Here is an 18,253-nt window from a genome sequence, read left to right on the forward strand (position 1 = left end):
GTGGTTTCAGGTCAGGCCTGAGAGTCTTTCTTGGGAACCTTGAAGACTATAAAACCAGTCCCTGTCCCTTGCCCATCCTTCTGTCCCATTTCTACTCCAGGGTGCTTGCTCTCCCTGCGACCAGTGTCCTCTTCAGGCTGGAAGATCTGGACTCTGGGGTTAGTTGCAGTTAAAGCCAGGTAGTACTAGTACATGAAGGTGGCGTTTGTGAAGTAGTGCTGAGCTTCTAAGAAATAGCCTCATCAATCTTAGACTTCCTGTCAGGAACGAAGGTGGCGTGTGGGGTAACACCTGCTATGTGCTTTCTCTTACAATGTTAGCATTTCTCACTTTATCTATGAGGAAACAGGATGACATACCCAGGATAACACAGCTTGAGAGTGACAAGATTTTAATCTGGGTTACTTGACTTCAAAGCCTTTGCTCTTCATACTGGACCAGCCTTTCCCAGCCTTAGCACTGCAGGGTGGCTATTCCTTCAGAGTAGGGCTTGGGGCTGGTAACACCTCAGAGTTTGGACTTTCCCCCTCATATTTTGGAGAATTCACATAGGCTTTGCCAGTCAAACATCTCTAATAAACCTTCAAATATCCAGGGGCTGGAGGAATGGCTACGCAGTTAAAGCTGCTTCTTCAGAAAGTCCAGGTTTTGTTCCCAGAACCCAGACGACGACTCACAACCATTTTGGAACTCCTGTCCCAGGGGACCAATGCCCTTTCCTGGCCTCCTTGGGCCTGCACACATGTCCAGGCAAACACCCATGCACATACTACACATAACAACAAAAACAAAGAACAGCCAAAGGCTCTCAGTTCACATGTGAGCATTTTGTATTAGTATTTCAGAGCAGGCTGCTTGTTCCTGTAAGGCTGTCCTGTGCATTGTGGCATGGTTAGGAGCATCCCAGTTCCATCTACCAGGTGCCAGTTGTTCCCCCTCAGTTATTATTGTTATTATTGTTTTCCAAGACAGGGTTTCATTGTGTAGTTCTGCCTCTCCTGGAACTCACTCTGTAGGCCAGGCTGGTCTCGAACTCATGGAGCTCCATCTGCCTCCCAGTTATTATTACTAATAATTATTGTTAAAGACCCCAAAACAAAAATGACTCTAGACACCGCTTAATAAATGCCCGTTGTGGACTCACGTGAGTTGAGGGCTCTGCTATTCTGCTATCCTGCTTTCTTAGATATAGTCCCTGCCCCCCCCCCTTTTTTTTTTCATGACTGGCTGGAGAGATGGTTCATTGATTGAGAGCACTTGTTGCTCTTGCTGAGGATCTGGGTTCAGTTCCCAGCACCCACATGGAGACTCACAACTGTCTGTAACTCCAGTTCCAAAAGATCCAGTGCCCTCTTGTGACTTTCATGGGCACTGGGCACGCATGTGGTGAACAGATGGGTGCAGGCAAAACCCTCACACACATGAAATAAAATAGGTTCTGTAGAAAATATGATTCACCTCCAGAAAGCTTATGCTTGGTATGCTCATGCAACGTTACTCAGGGTGTTTTCATGCTCAAAGCTGGCAGTTTAAGGAATGCTGGAATGGGGCCTGGCATGGTGCTGCACACACACCTAAATTCCCAGGTCCATAGGAGCCTGAAGAGGAGGACCACTGAGTCCAGGCATCCGAAGAAAACAGAAGAAAAGAAAAGGCAACACTGCCTTGGCCGTGATTGAGATACTGTATTTCTCCTTGTGATTCTGTTTTTCTGGCTTCTTCCTTGCAGATCTACAAAGGATTCCTCCTGTTTCACTGTCGTCCTCAACAACCTCCGAGTGTTTCTCATATTTGACTGGCTGCTGTTGGTCCACGACTTCCTGCACACTCCCAGTGATCTTAAGAAACAAAATGCCACTCCCGCACGCCACCGCAATGCCAGCAGCGAATCTGCTGTCATTCCCAAAACCGTTAAGAGTGGAGTAGTCACCAAGCGTTCTTCCCTCCCCGTGTCCAATGAGAGGCACCTGGAAGTCAAGGTCAATGTAACAGGTGACTGTTCATAGTGTGCGCCACTGTTTGTTAGTTTGGATGTTAGCTCAGATCTTCTCTGAGCCAGCCATACCTTCCTTATTTTTTGAGACTGGATCTCACATAGACCAGGCTGGCCGCAAACACTAAGGTCTACCTACTTCTGCCTTCTGGGTGCTGGTATTAAAGTGTTTTTCATTTTAGAGGTGGGACTCACTCTATCACAGGCTGACCTGAGATTTGCAGTAGTCCTCTTGCCTCAGCCTCTGTCTCCCAAGTGCTGGGATTGTTGGTATAAATCACTGTATCTAGCTTCATACTGTTTTTGGATGAAAAGCCATTGTGAGTGAATCTTCTGGACACAGATGAGTAGAAGAAGTCTGTCTGCACTCACTCCCAGTGGCCGCAGGACATCAGTGGCCTGCACTCTTGTGGGCAGTGTGAACAGCTGAGCAAAGCTGTCGTAATACCCCATGCTGCTTGACCAACACATCTGACGACTCTTCCCTGGGTTCTAAGTCCTCTGAAGATGGGATGCTCTTCTTAACTTCTGAGCATCTTTTGGACTTCCCACAATGATGAGAATGTCATTTCTCTGTCTTGAACATGCATATATTGAACAGAGGAGCTACATTCTACTCCTTTCTGCCAGGCCCTGCTCTGTTAATTAGCTGTGCTTGTCAGGTTCTGAGTCTGGGACGGCAGTGAAGGAGGACACCGGGAGTTCACCTGGTGCAACTGGGCCACTTGTGTTGGGACAGCCTGCTGATGCCAGCTTCCTTGCTTGCCTTGACTGATGCTGCTGTCCTTTGCAGGCACGGAGTTTGTGGTTGTTGAAGATGTGTCCTGCTTTGATACCAATGCCATTATTCTTAAAGGCACCACAGTGCTCACCTATAAGCCCCGCTTTGCTGATCGCCCCTTTTCAGGAAGTTTGTTTGGCATTGAGGTAAGTTTGTATGTTGACCATGGCATTGCAGAGGGCTCTGGAGAGAAGCATCTAGAAAAGTATTTACTCTTGTTGTGCAAAAGTTTTTGCTCTTTTGACTTTTTGGATTCTTTGAGGAGCCTACCACCCAGCTCCCAAATAAATCACACATGGAGGATTATTCTTAGTTATAAGTGCCCAGCCTTAGCTTGCCTTGTTTCTTGCCCACTTTTCTTAACGTAAATTATCCCATCTATCTTCGGCCTTGGGGCTTTTATCTTTCTCTATTCCCGCAAACCTTTCCTTTCCTCCTTACTTTGTGTCTGGCTGGGTGGCTGGCGCCTGAAGGCCACCTCCTTCCTCTTTCTTAGCCCAGATATCTCCTCATATTTATCCTCTCTGCCTGCCAGCCCTGCCTATGCTCTCTCCTGCCTCACTATTGGCTATTCAGCTCTTATTAGACCATCAGTTGTTTTAGACAGGCACAGGAACACAGGCTCACAGAGTTAAACAAATGCAACATAAGCAAAAATAACACACTTTAAAACAATGTTCCCCAACAGCCTCTTGAATGCTTTTTTTTCCATTGCTAGAAATGGAAGTAAGTGAGGGCCATGTGAATGTTTAGGCAAGCACTTTGCCACCACGCTACATCCTTATCCTGTCCCCTTTTTATGTCAAACTGTTTGTTAGGCCGGACCTCCAGAGCTTTTGAGTCAGTAGGACTGGGAAAAGACCCAAGACTCTGTCTTTATAAATATGTGTGTGTATAATATATATAGTGTGTTTGTTATGTGGTAATTTATATATATGGCTATATAGTGTATATAATTTGTAAATATATATGCAAGTGTAGATATATGTAATATGGTACAATTTATATATACACATATAGTGCATCTATATGATTAAAATAGATATATAGTATATGATATATAGTATATGTGTAGTTTATATATACACAAACATATGGTGTCTATCATTTACATATTTGCATATATAATGTATGTGATGGACATACACATATATAGTATGTATGTGATTTATATATAATATGGACATACTGTGTGAGTATAAGGGAGTGAGTGGTGTATGTGCGCGTGTGCGTGTGTTTCTTTGGATTAAACCCAAGGCCTTATGCATGTTAGGCAAACACTCTACCAACTGAGGTAAGCTACATTCCCTGATCAACTCAGTTCTTTTCTGTTTTGATTGTCTTAGTTGCCTGGGCTAGCCTTGATCTTTGGATCCTTTTGTTTTAGCCTCTGGAGTAGCAGGGATTATAGACCTATGCCACCGCATCCATCATGGCATCCTGAGCACGTCTATAGGGAAACATTCAGTGAAGGGTATAATCGGTGATTCACCCATACGTAAGCAGATAGGATTCGGGTGTTTTATTAGGGAAAAATATCTTACTTACGTTTCACCTAACCAACCTGCAGGAAAGCAGAGCAAGTTGAAGCAACAGGGAGAAGAGAGCTACCATGTGACTTACTTTAAACCTTTTACATGTCACCCTGACATCACCTTGACCTCACCCTGATGGGCGTGGTCAGGCATACCCGTAGCCAGCCCTTAGGAGGCGTGGTTACGGTATCTCCCTACAATTCCCCTTTTAGTCTAGAAGAGGATTAAAACTTAACAGTGTAATGTATCCAAAATTAGCAATCCTAAAGGTGAAATACAAGAAGGTACAATAATCTGCTATTATACATCCTAACTATGTCTATATAACTAAAGCCTAAAGTCATCTGAAAGAGGTGTCCAAGCCTGAACACCTCCTTCCAATCCCAACCATAAACAATAGAAAACTATCCCTAACTAGGTGTACATTATCCCTAGTGACAACAATGGGGGAAGAGGGTGTAGCATTCTCCAAGTTACTTCCTGCTGAAATGGGACAGTGATAGCCATGTGGGGTCCTGTAGGAAGAAAATGTTAGTATAGTGAAAGTCTTGAATGGATTGTATCCAGTCCATGTTAGATGGGATTCGCTTGATTGAAGATCTCACTTGAAATCCTCAACTTGATTGAAGTCAGTACCTGAAGCTCGGTCGGAGTGTCAATTGAAATGGAGCAAGTTGGATCCAGTGCAGTCGAGGAGGTGTGGACCATTTTCTTTCCAGGGTGTCCAGGGATTGCTGTCAGGCGGGTCTTCATTGGCTGTGTGGGACTCAAACATAAATGTTATCAGAGAAATGTTTGCTTGTGTAAGTGTGCATGCTGGGAAAGGCAACCATGGGAGAATAACAATTATGAGAGGGTGTACACCTTGAAAGAAAGAGCCAAGAAAGACAAAGACAGTCCCCAAATTCCTCTCTCATTCTGTATTCTGTATTGTTTAGCTAAACAACGTGCTTGGATTTTAGAAGAGGATAGCCAAATCCACCTCTAAAGCCAGCATTGAGTTAATTGAATGGGGATTAGGAGACAAAGAGAAAAAGGCGTAGTGGAAATTGTCTTATGACCAGATTTCTTTTGTTTAATGGGTATAGTTACCTATGCTCTTTTACCTATGCAGTGTCCTTTGATTTCTGGAAATGAATTTTCCTCTGAAAAGAAAAACAAAACACTCCCTTTTCCTTTATGAGGTTTCTATTCGGTTTATGAGATATACCTTGATGGTATATCTGATTACCTGTCATTTCTCCTTGTCAAGAGGATTTTCTTTTTCACCTCAAATCTTGATCAACTTTGATGGTATCCAAAGTTTTTCTTCTCCTGTGGAAACAAATGCAAAACCCCTTCCGCAATGTAACACATGTCCTGGTTTCCATACAGAGGTTGGTACATCTTTGAAGTATACTGGCAGATTCAGTTCAGCAGTTTTTTCTGTAGTCCAGTGTCTTTCCGTGGCTGTTTGTCCTTTCTCATTGGCATTAAAAAAGTTTAGTGTCAATAAAGCATTATGCAACCTATGTTTGGGATGTTTTGACTTCTCATCCTGTCTATGGAGAATCTCCTAAAGTGTCCTATTAGACCTCTCAACAACTGCTTGTCCTGTAGGATTGTGTGGTATACCTGTGACATGCTTTATGTTATAATATTTGAAAAACTGTTCCAATTTAGTGGAGACATATGCTGGAGCATTGTCAGTTTTTATTTGTGCAGGTATACCCTTAACTGCCATCACCTCTCGTAGGTGTGTAATAAAAGAATCAGCTTTTTCAGAGTTGAGAGCAGTAGCCCATTGGAACCCTGAGAATGTGTCAATGGTATGATGCATATTTCAAATTTCCAAATTCTGCAAAGTGAAAGACATCCATCTGCCAAACCTCATTTCTCTGAATGCCCTTAGGGTTACTGCCTGCTGGCAATGGAGTTTGATTATAAAAGGAACAAGTAGAACAGTTTCTCACTATCTCCTTGACTTGTTGCCAAGTGAGGGAGAAGTCCCTTTTCAAACCTTTACTATTTACTTGGTGTTTCTTATGAAATTCTGAGGCTTCTAGCACACTTCCAATTAATAAATGATCAATCTCATTATTGCCTTGTGCTAGTGGGCCTGGAAGACCTATATGGGATCTGATATGAGTTATATATAAAGGATTAGTTCTGTTCCTGATAGTGTCCTACAATTGTATAAACAGTGAAGTTAATTCTGTTTTGTCAGGAAAGAATTCTGCAGTCTCAATGTGTAACACAACTCTCTGCATATTGAGAATCAGTAACTGTATTAAGAGGCTCTGTGAAATCCATAAGTACCATGAGAATTGCATATAATTCTGCCTTCTGTACAGATGTATATGGACTTTGAACTACTTTACTTATCTCACCTGCTTTATAACCTGCCTTACCTGGTTTGTGGGCATCAGTGTAGAAGGTAAGAACTCCAGAAATGGGAGTTTGTCTTACAATACATGGAAGAATCCAGACTGCCTTTTTTTTTTTTTATGAATTTAATTCTGTCAGTTTTGGGATAATTGTTGCTAATTGTTCCCAAAACATCAGTAAGAGCTATTTGCCAATATTCATTGTCCTTCCATAAGGAAGAAATTTCCTCATTAGTTAAAGGTACTATAATGTCAGTTGATGAAGTCTTAATTTGCCCTTTAGAATCAAACCAGAAATCCTTTCTCTGTATGTCTTTAGCTTTGTATTCTGTTTATGTGGCAGAAATATCCACTCCAATATTCCCTCTGCATCAGAATCCCAGAAGGGTATTCTCTAGATGGCAAGATGACCAGAATGCAGTCTAGATTAGAGTTTATATGATCTACATGTGCATCCAGAATCCTACTTTTGACTCATTGTAATTCTTTTTCTGCCTCAATGGATAATATGCGTGAACTATTTAGGTCCATATCATCATTATTTAGGGCCATTTTTAAATGCTTTAAGTCTTGTTCTTCTACACCAATAATCGTCAGTAGTTGAGAAATTTCTCCTAATAGTTTCTGAAGAGAATTAAGGGTTTGATAATGATCTCTCTTAATTTGTACCTTCTGGGGCCTGGTTCTTTGTAAGTCTATCTTGTAACCTAAATAATTAATAGAATCTCCTCTTTGTATCTTTTTCAGGGCAATCTGTAACCCCCAATGAGGCAAAACTTCCTTTACCATTTCAAACATACCTTCCAATGTTTCTTTATTAGAATCTTATAAAAGAATGCCATCTATATAATGGTAAAGAGGAGATTGTGGAAATTTCTTACGAATTATTTCCAAACGTTGCTGTACAAAGTGTTGACACAAAGTAGGACTATTTAGCATTCCTTGTGGCAAAACCTTCACTGATATCTCCTAACTGGCTGTGAATTATTAAGAGTTGGTACAGTAAATGAAAATTTTTCTCTGTCATTTTCTTGTAATGGTATTGTGACAAAACAGTCTTTTAGATCAATGACTATGATAGGCCATCCTTTAGGAATCAGGGAAGGCAACGGCATTCCAGGCTGCAGAGAGCCCATTGGCTGAATTACCTTATTGATAGCTCTCAGGTCTGTCAGCATTCTCCACTTACTTGACTTCTTTTTGGTAACAAATACAGGAGAATTCCAAGGGCTGGTAGATTATATGTCCAGCATCTAGCTGTTCCTGAACTAGTCTTTCTAAAGCCTCTAGCTTCTCAGTGGTCATAGGCCATTATCCTACCCAAACATGTTCATCTGTAAGCCACTTTAATGGTAGGGCCTTTGGCTCCTCTGAAGGTCCATCATTTGTACCTAGTTTCTATACAGCATGGATGGTTGGTAACCGTTTTCCATAGCGTCTTACCAGATCTTTTCTACTATCTAAAGGTTGTACATAATTCGTATCCGACCCTGGAGGAATATTAATCTGAGTATTCCATTGCTGTAAGAGGTCACGATCCCAGAGATTTATAGCTATATCTGCCACATATGGTTTCAGTCTCCCTTTCTGTCCTTCTGGTCCAATGTAGACCACTGAGTGAACACTCTGTCGAACTCTAAAGTTCCAATTCCTAAAAATTGTACATTCACCTCTCTAAGAGGCCATCTCTGAGGCCAGGACTTTTGTGTAATAATAGTTATGTCCATGCCAGTGTTCAGGATCCCATTAATAACTTTATTATTAATTCTTACCTTCAAATGGGATCTGTTATCATTAATAGAGGTCTGCCAAAATATATGTTTCTTGTCTTGTCCAGTCATATTTGATTCTTCATCACTAGCCAAACTACTATCTAGAGCAGTATCATTTTTCACAATAGGTAAAGACCTATTTATTCATCCTGTGAGAGATTGTCTTCCGCTGCTACTGGGAACGACCAGACCTTTCTCGATGTGGGGGCCTTCTTCTTCCTCCCCTCGGAGTTTCCTGACCTTAACAGGTTTCCTTGCATGTCTCTGGTCGAGCTACATTCATTGGTCCAGTGTCTGCCCTTACCACATCTACACAATCCAGAAGGCAGTGGCCTTTCGTTGAGGCATTGTTAGAATTCTCTTGTCTACAATTTCTCTTAATTTGTTCCATTCTGTCACAGCTGAGACATCTAGGTTCCTAGAGCCTTCGTGGTCTCCTGGGGAATGCTCTTCCGACCCAAGGTTCTGGTTCATAGTGTGATAACCTATGGCCTCTTGGTACCTCTGCGTCATTACCTCAATAACTTTTAATCTCCTGTTGCCTTTTTAAACCTTTAGAGATTGCCTCTCCTACCCAAGCTCCTGTATCTTATACATGATAGTCAAGGTTGGCTGTATACAAACCCCATTCCTCTAGTGGCACTGATCTGATCTTTAAGGGCAAAAGTATTCTTTTGCATATTGGGTTTGCATTCTCATAAGCTATTGTGTATACGATTTTTTTTTACTTGTTTCTGGATCTGTTGCCTGTAATTCTACTGCCCTAGTTAACCTTTGTAAAAAGTCCTGGAACTGTTCTGTTGGTCCTTGTTCTATCCTGGTATAAGCCTCTACCTTTTCTCCTGGCTCACGAACCTTATCCCAGATATTTAATGCTGCTTTCCTGCATAGGAACAATATATGGTGATCATATTCAGCCTGAGCCTGTGTGTTAGCATAAATACCCTCGCCAAGAATCTTACCTTGGGGGGCTTCATAACCGTACTTTATGCCTTGATGCTTGAGGAGTTTCGCCTCCTCCTTCCACAAAGCCCTCCATTGTATTTGGGATGAATTCTCAAGTACAGCTGTCACTAAGCGTTCCCAGTCCGTGGGCGTCACCCTTTTAAAGGTTGCCCACGAATGTAATAGCTGTTTTAGGAACGGCTATGGAGACCATATGAGACAACCGATTCCTTAATATTCTTAAGATCCTTAGCTGTATGGGTTGCCATACATAAGCCATCTGTCCCTGAAGGTGTTTTTTAGAAGGTGGCTTCTCTATCATGGTTGCTGGGAACACTAACGGTGTACGAGTAACAACCTTAGGAGAGTCCTTGAGAGGCTTGGGTGGAATAGGTGCCTTGGATTGGAGTGATTCCGTTTCCGAGGAGTCCCACTGAACTTTCAGTGTAGCTATGATATCCTCACGAAAAGTTTCAAGTTCTTGAATCATAAAAGATTCCAAGCACATTAGAGAATCAGTACGTTTCTCTATTTTACCATCTACGTGTGTTTCTAGCCTTTTAAATGCTCCTCCTTAGACGGCATCTGAATGGCATGGAACTGCCTTTTAAATATTGAAGCCTAGACTCAAGTTTGTGACCTGTTGTAGTAGATGCCTCAGCAATCGATGGAATGGTCTTATTTCGTTTGCCAACCCTGTTCTGTAAATTGCCTTCCAAACATCCGAACCTTGACTCAAGCTTGTGACCTGTGTTGCAGTAGATACCTCAGAAATCGATGGTCTTATCCAATTGGTCAACCCTGTTCTTGGTATCTGCAACCTTTGCATCTAGATTATGGGACACAGAGCATATCTGTGCTTCTAGTTAGCTACAGATTTTCTTTAGTTCGTCATGGTCCTCAAACAGCCTAGCCTCTAATGCCTGGGGCATGGAGTATCTCTCTGTGTTTATCTTACCATAAATACACTGTGTTTTGTCTTGGGTAACAGACAACTTTGCCTCTAGTGTAGTAGAAATAGAGCAAAATTTATCATCTATAGTCCCATGAATCTGCTTCCCTTGTTGTAACAATGTGGCATGGCTAGAGTGATTATCCCGTGCCTCCTTACGGAAAGCTCTTATTTCCTGCAAACAGTCCGTGAAGGTGTGTCCGTCTCTATTCCTGAGGCCTCTGGCTAGAAAAATTACTTGTGCCACAATGCTGACTGCTAATACGGCATATAGGCATGAATTTGGCCAATTGGGACTCTCTTCAAGCATTGAATTTACATAAGAATAAAGAATATTACCAATTGTTTGTAAAGAGAAGTTCTCTGCCATTTTACCTGTTGGTTTATACTCCACGAGCAGTAACTGTTTTTGACCAGCAGGTGGCGCAGGTATTCAGCAAGTTGAATCTGAAATGATAAGAAAGTTCCCAGGAGATTGTTAAAAAACGGGTGGAAAGGCTTTTGGGAGAGATGATGCCCGGCAGGGTCTGCTCTTGAAACCTCGCGGTGTATGCAGGAGACCTGGTGTGTGCACGGATGACAGCGGTGGCGGGAGGGAACACGGAGCGGTCGCGTACGCCAAGGGCGGCTCTGGGCATGATGCTGCAGCGGGTGGACTCGGCGGGGGGCGGGAGGGGGCTAGCAATAAGCTGTAGGCCGCGAAAAATGCCGACGTAGCTTTTCGGGGTTTGGAGGTCTGCGGGGAAAGAAAAGTTTCCCTGGCATAGTGAGGCGGGATGCAGCGGCTTCCGGTGCTGCAGTGGTGGCTTCTCAGCGCGAGCTGCAGGGCAGAGGAAGGCTGGGCACTTCCGGGCACGGGCGGTCTGCCGTCACCCTGGTCCCTTGCACTGAGGCACTGTGCTTGCTGGGCACTGGCGTTGCTCAGGCCGTGGCTGCTGGAGAGTGCCAGAGATGACAGGAAACACTGGGAAAGCCTGTGGGAAGATTACAACTCTCCCGGTGGCGGCGCTGTTTTCTGAGAGGTCCAGCAGCGGCGGTGGTGGGAATGCGCTTATGTGGTGTGTTCTTTGCGGTTTGCAGCAGTGGCGATTGCGGCTAGCAGGGTCGGCTGCGGAGCTGGGGGCACCTGTGGAGAAAAGGGGCTTTCCCGGCGGGCTATCGGGCTATCCGGGCTATCCGCTGTCCCGGTGGGTCCTGCGAGCAATCCCGAACGGGGCCTAGGCTTGCAATATCCCACTTCTTACACCAGATGTAATTGGTGATTCACCAATTCGTAAGCAGATAGGATTCGGGTATTTTATTAGGGAAATATGCCTTACCTACGTTTCACCTAGCCAACTGGCAGGAAAGCAGAGCAAGTCGAAGCAACAGGGAGAAGAGAGCTACCATGTGACTTACTATCCCTTTAAACCTTTCATGTCACCTTGACATCACCTTGACCACACCCTGATGGGCGTGGTTGGGCACACCTGTAGCCAGCCCTTAGGAGGCGTGGTTACTGTGTCTCCCTGCAGAAGGGCCTTTGCTTTCTGCTCCAATCTAGTAGCTTACCCTCCTGTGTTTTGTCCTCCGGTGTGAGCTATGAACACAAGGATTTTTTGTAATATACCCGCCTTTCCTCAGGACATCGGGCAGGGAGACTCTATATTCCTAGTCCCATTAGCCCCTTGTTGGGTGGTCTGGTTCTGTATGTCTTATCTTCCTCCTGTCAGGATTGATGCAGTATTTCTTTCCAGTGATGACCAACAGGCACCATGGGGCCCCTTAGCATATGCCTGGTTAACATCTTACACTGTGAAATCTCCCCCATGATCCCTCAAGAACTTAGAAGTGAGATTCATTTGGGGATTGAATAATGGATAGCCAGGTACAACTGGGTTTTGGGTGTCCCTGAAGGAACAAGGAAAATGAATATTTTCTCTCTAAAGCCTTAGAAAAGCTCCATGGCAGGTTTGCACAGTTGAGGCAGTGGCCCTGCTTCAACTCTCCTCCTCACATTGAGCACTGTCCTGTGAGGAGCCAGGGCCCAGGGGAAGGGAGGCCTGCTTAGGATGGGCAGTAGGCTTTTATATGGTATCCATCCCTTCAGGAATATCTGGCCTGTATTGACACCCGGAGAGTCCATGTGCGACCTAACGGACCATGTCGGACTGGTATGGTTATTATGAAAGAGTTAATTTGTACCTGAGTAGCCTTTGTCACCTGGACATGTCACACGCAATATTAATCAGCATCCACCCTGTGATAAAGGTTCAGATGTAGCTGAATTAAACAGGGGGTTTCTCTCCTTGACCATTGCTTTTGTAAGGTGAGGAAAGCTCAGTTGGGACAAGGAGCTGTATGCTCAGGTGCTGCAGTTGACCGTGGGATTGCAGTTTGTCTGCTTTCCAGGCAGTGGCAAGGTCAGCTTTGAGTGGGGCATTGTGATGACTGATTAAGGGACTGTTGGCAGTTGGGCGCTATGCCGCTGAAGTCCCCAAAAGAGAAGAGGAAAATGAAAGTTTGCGTTCCAATGTCTCAGAAAAATGACGTGGCAGAATATTTTCGATGCCTGCATTTGTAGTTGGTACAGCCAGATCTCAGTTTTAGGGCCTGTGTGGCAGATGACTGGGGAGAAGTGATCTTGGACATGGTGAAGGGCTCTGGTGTTCCGTAGTGCTAATGAAATGCCCTGTGAAGATGGAGGCACGAGGGAGATGAGAGTGGCTTCACATGAGTGCTCCCTTCTTTCCCCCGTGCTCCTTCTGAACAGGTAAAATAATTTGATTCTGCAGTGGGAGTCCTCCCTTACTCCTTCTGTCTGCCCTGAAACACATCTGTTTACTTGTTAGCATTGTGGACTCTTTCATGCATAGAGTGTGAAGTCTAATGTGATGGATTCCTTCCTATGCACCTGCCCGATAGCTTTAATAATTTAAATTAGGAAATTCTGAGAGGAGGGAAAATTACCTGTCCCACCTATAATTTCTCTTGTTATTTTGGTGTGTTCTGTCTTATTCTTAAAAGAAAGTCAATGTTGTTATTATTTTGTTCACTTAAAACAGGGTCTCACTGTGTAGCACAGGCTGGCCTTAAATTTCAGTCCTCCTGGCTCAGCTTTCCTAGTGTTAGGATTATTGTCATGTGTCTCCAAGCCTAGCTTTGTAAGATTTTGATGCGGCCGTGTTTGTACATACCCCGTGACGTGCTGACCTTCCTCAGATTGAAGGTGTGTACCACCACCCTCCTGGCCCTCTACACCGTCTTTTCAATTGTTTTTGCCCCTCCTTTCCTGTTTCTTTATGTTTCTGGAGACAGGGTCTTGCTCTGTAGCCTAGGCTGGCCTGAAATTTGTGATCCTTGTGCCTCTGTCTCTCAAGGACTAGTGTGTCACCACCGTTCTAGGTTTTAGGTCCTTCCCTTTTACATGACTGCAGGTCTTCACAGGTAGATGTGGTGCCATTTCATTTGCTTTTTTTTTTTTAGCTATTAAAATGGTTAATGAAATTTTCTATAGTTCGTATTATTTCCTTTGACTAGTTCCTATAGAGAAGTGGGATTATTGGGTCAGAGAGCAGATCTGTAAGCCATTGTGGATGGATTGGAAACATTTCCCTGCAGGTGAACCACTGTACCTACTCTTAGCTGCAGGCTGGAGTGGCAGCTCGGATCTTTGCAGCATTTCCTCCAGCAGCTGATTTGGGTCCTGTGAGAACACAGGACCGATTGCTCCTGAGGTAGTCCAACTGACAACTGGTAGAGCCCTCCTAAGGCAGACAGTAATTTTTGCTGTATGCATTTCATTTTCAGGTGTTTTCTTGCCGACTAGGGAATGAGCAGGACACAGCACTTTCCATTGTGGACCCAGTTCAAATCCAGGTGGAGCTGGTGGGAAACTCTTCTTACCAGAATAGTTCCGGGCTGATGGATGCTTTCAACAGTGATGATTTCCCACCCATCCTAGAGGTAATGCTGAACAGTGTTGTCACAGCCTGTGTTTGTGCCTGAGATGGTGAGTGTGGATTAAGAAATGGCAGGTTGGAAAATTATAGATACTAAAGAAAAAACAGAGACACAAGATAGAATCAGGAGGGCACTGCAATGACTACTGGGGAAAAAAGCCCCAAGTTTATTACACATAGTCTTTATATACCCCAATCAAAAGTGGGGGAAGGCAAAGAGACTTCCTTGCCAAAATACAAAGAACAAGCAAACACAATTACCTTCTCAATACCCAAGACATCAAGTAACCACACCCTAAACCAAGTATCTGTCCTGTTGTCAAGGTGAGATAGACCTTAGCCACATCTTAGGCTGTTGTTAAAGTAAGACATCCATTAGTTACTTCTTAGGCCAACTATCCTGTTGTGTAACCTTGAACAAGCAGTAGTGGGTCTGAACTCTGACCTTACGTCAAGATGAAGGGGAGCCATCTGTAGGGCCTGACAGTGCCTAACCTATGGGTGCACCTGTGCTTCCCTGTGCAGACACTCTTGACCACTCTGAGTCTAGCACCAATTGTAGCTATCCCAGCAGACGTAATAAATATGATGGCACCTATGATCTCGCAGTATGGACAAGGATAAAAGACCCCTTATTAAGCTAGTGTCATTTTAAGTTCTGTAAAAGTTGACAGGAAGCAGATCTCAACACAGGTAGGAATAGTAGGTAGAGTGCTGCAGGGTGGAGACATCTGGGGGTGTGGTGGGCAGGTAGGATATGAGCCAGCAAGGGAAGGAGGACATTCCAGAGCAAGAGGCCGAGTTAGGGCAGAAGCAGAAGGCCTCACTGGGAATGAGAGGTGTTGAGGGGGTGAGGACTGAAACTGAAGCTAGGTAAGCTCTGGTGTTCTTGATCTTGCTTTCATTATTTCCGAGTGTGTGTGTGTGTGTGTGTGTGTGTGTGTGTCTGTGTCTGTGTCTGTGTCTCTGTGTCTGTCTGTCTGTCTGTCTGTCTGTCTGTCACTGTGTCTGTGGATGTCCACAGTAGCCAGAAAAAAGAGCTGGAATTCTAGTCAGTTGTGACTGTCTGGTGCAGGTGCTGGGAACTGAATGCAAGTCCTCTGGAGAGCAGTAAATGCTCTGAACCACTGAGCCATCTCTAAACCAGTTGTTTTCTTGAGAAGAGGGCAGTTATTAATCAGTCCACCTGAGTCATGGGGACCTGAAAGAGAAAAGCTTCATTGCTTTTCAGTTTCAGCGGTACCTCACTGGAAAAAACTGAGTGAGTGAATAAAGAAAGGTTCTTTCACGACCCTTTGCATCTTGTCCAGTGTTGCCTGCTTGTAGGTCTAAGCTGCCCTCGCCAGTGGAGCTGAATTGCTTACCGCTGAGGAGGATTGCATTTCAAAAACGGTACTTTCATACTTGACCAATGTAAGGTTATGTCTGAATAAAGACAGGAGTTTTTCCATCATTGTTGTTTTTATTAATAATAATGTTGTTATTGTTGCTATTTATTATTATTATTTTCATTATTATTGACAGGGTCTCATGTAGCTTAGGCTGGCATGGAACTCCTTCCTGATTCTCCTACCTGTATCTCTGAATGCTGGCAATATAGGGCAAAGAGATCCATTTTGTAGTTATCCTACTTTCATTTCTGTTGCTTTGATGTAATGTAATGAAAAGCAACTTAGGGGAGAAAAAGGTATATTTCATCTTATAATTCCAGATTATGGCTCCATGTTGTAAAGAGGCCAAGGCGGGAACTTCAAACACCTAGTCACATCATATCCACAGTTAGGAGCAGAGGGAAATGAGGGCATGCTTGATTGTTTTCTTGTTTATACTTAGCCTGATCTCTCCACTCTCACACACTTCAGCACCTCCTGCCTAGGGAATGGTGCTGCCCACAGTGGACTGGGTCTTTACTCAGTTAAGACATGCCCTCTGAGACATGTCCAAAGGCCAGCTCAGTACAGTCACTCTCTCACTGAGATGCTCCTCTCAGGTAATTACAGGTTGTGTCAAGTTGACAAAGCTACCCATCACAGTTGTTCAATTTATTTCAGAGATTAAAAAAATATATATAATGGGTCATTGCAAAAGTTATTAACAAAATATTACCATTACGTGTTCCTTTCCCCAGCCATATTTTTATCTTGTGAGGTACTAATTGCTCTAGTAATTATCCTAATTTAGGTTTTTTTTTTTTTTTTTTTTTTAATTTCATTCAGTTTTGTGACTATTATCTGAGCCTGAGACATTACCTCATCATTATTTGCTTAATTTTAAGATCTTTGCCATCTTTTAAATGAGAAGTTGTGATGATGTCTGGACTTCTGGGACATAAAGTAGGAATTATGTTTGAATGATATGTGGGCACAGAGCCAAAAGCAACTTTAAAACTATTGCTACCTTTTACATTCCATTAGATTCAATTACAAGCCCTGGATATCAGACTCTCCTATAACGATGTTCAGCTGTTTCTTGCTATTGCAAAATCCATCCCAGAGCAAGCTAGTGCTGCAGCCCCGGACACAGCAACCTTGGAGGCAGACTCCGTCAGCACTTGCCTCCCAGGGGCATCTCGAATTGGAGAGGATGTCAGAGAGGGGTCTAAACACACCTTAGATCCTGTCTTGGGTAGGTGTCTAATTGGAAACCTGACCAGTCTTCTTGATAATATATATCTCTCTCTCTCTCTCTCTCTCTCTCTCTCTCTCTCTCTCTCTCTCTCTCTCTCTCTCTCATATTTTACTCTGCCTCCTGACTGGTCCAACATTTGATGTGTCATACATCATCCATGCTGTTCTCAAACTTATGGCAGTCCTCCTGCCTCAGCCTCCCTAGTACTTGACTTGTCCACCATACTGGTAGCGCCCCCCCCCTTCAGTTTTCTTGTGCACAGTTCAATTGTTCATAATCTAATTCTTTGCCACTGAGTATGATTGTAAATCATAAGTATGACTCTACAGCAACTGCTCCAGCTAACAGCTCAGTTTCCCCTCACAACTGCTAATCGAGTTGTACGGCTTACCTTCCAGTTTAGTTTTAAAAACTGAGACTTTTCCTCTGAAAATTTGGAGTCAATGTTGCTCACACTAAACGATAGTCTTCCACTCTTAAAGATAAAACATAAGGAAACGATGGAGAAGTCCAAGGTATACATGATAGAGGTCTGCACTAGGAGCCCATTTCCCCTCAAGAAAGGAAATGCTATTAGTTCCCCCTTCTACTACCCCCAGACTGTGGAGTAATTTGTGTGAAATTGTTTCCTAGAGTTGCAACTGGCTAGACTGCAGGAGCTGGGCTTCAGCATGGATGACTGTCGCAAGGCTCTTCTGGTGTGTCAAGGTAATTTGGATGTGGGGTCCATGATCTGCTGTTTGTCTTGACAACATGCATGCTTCTTTCTTATTTCCTCTTCAGTTCTGAGAGAGAGAGAGAGAGAGAGAGAGAGAGAGAGAGAGAGAGAGAGAGAGAGAGAGAGAGACACTGTATATATTCGGGGGGCTTAGGTATCCACTGTGTGGGGGGGTGATTATCATTCTGGTTTGGCCATGGTTGAGATCCGAAGGATTTTCTGTGATCAGGGGTTGACTGTTGCTGGCTGTGTGGGTCAGATTCTTCCTTTGTCCCTCATCAACTGCTTTTAAGGGACCCTGCGCAGTCATCAAGCCTCTCTGGGCTAGTGAAATCAGGGAAGTGCCTGGCACTTGGGAGTAGTTGTTAGTCCTGGTTACTGGTGGTGTTATTAACAGTGGTGATTCTGGCAGCCATGGCCATGACCATGTGCTAAGCTCTTATAGCTCTGAACAAACCAACACCGATTACATTTATTTCTTTGTGTGGATGCATGTATGTTGACAGAGTTTCTGTTCTGCCTGGTCCTGCCTCCCTTAGTCCCAAATAAATCCACAGAGGTTTCTATCAATTATAAACTGTTTGGCCAATGGCTCAGGCTTCTTATTGGCTAGCTCTCTCTT

The 18,253-nt window shown here is 43.8% G+C and overlaps 1 protein-coding gene across 8 annotated transcripts in view; it reads left to right on the forward strand.

The window, feature by feature from the left end:
* The window catches only part of Vps13d (vacuolar protein sorting 13 homolog D), a 227,793-nt gene that overhangs the window by 70,259 nt on the left and 139,281 nt on the right, over positions 1 to 18,253 (forward strand). For all 8 annotated transcript variants that reach the window (XR_003481832.2, XM_027398154.2, XM_027398160.2 and 5 more), the window contains 5 exons: positions 1,730 to 1,992; positions 2,787 to 2,920; positions 14,134 to 14,289; positions 16,700 to 16,910; positions 17,547 to 17,621. Coding sequence is in view for 7 of the 8 variants with exons in the window: in XM_027398154.2 (XP_027253955.1) it covers positions 1,730 to 1,992; positions 2,787 to 2,920; positions 14,134 to 14,289; positions 16,700 to 16,910; positions 17,547 to 17,621 (839 nt within the window). In the remaining variant the exon portion in view is untranslated. The remainder of the gene's footprint in view (positions 1 to 1,729; positions 1,993 to 2,786; positions 2,921 to 14,133; positions 14,290 to 16,699; positions 16,911 to 17,546; positions 17,622 to 18,253) is intronic.

This window comes from Cricetulus griseus, chromosome 2, assembly GCF_003668045.3.
Source record: "Cricetulus griseus strain 17A/GY chromosome 2, alternate assembly CriGri-PICRH-1.0, whole genome shotgun sequence".
NCBI lineage: Eukaryota > Metazoa > Chordata > Mammalia > Rodentia > Cricetidae > Cricetulus > Cricetulus griseus.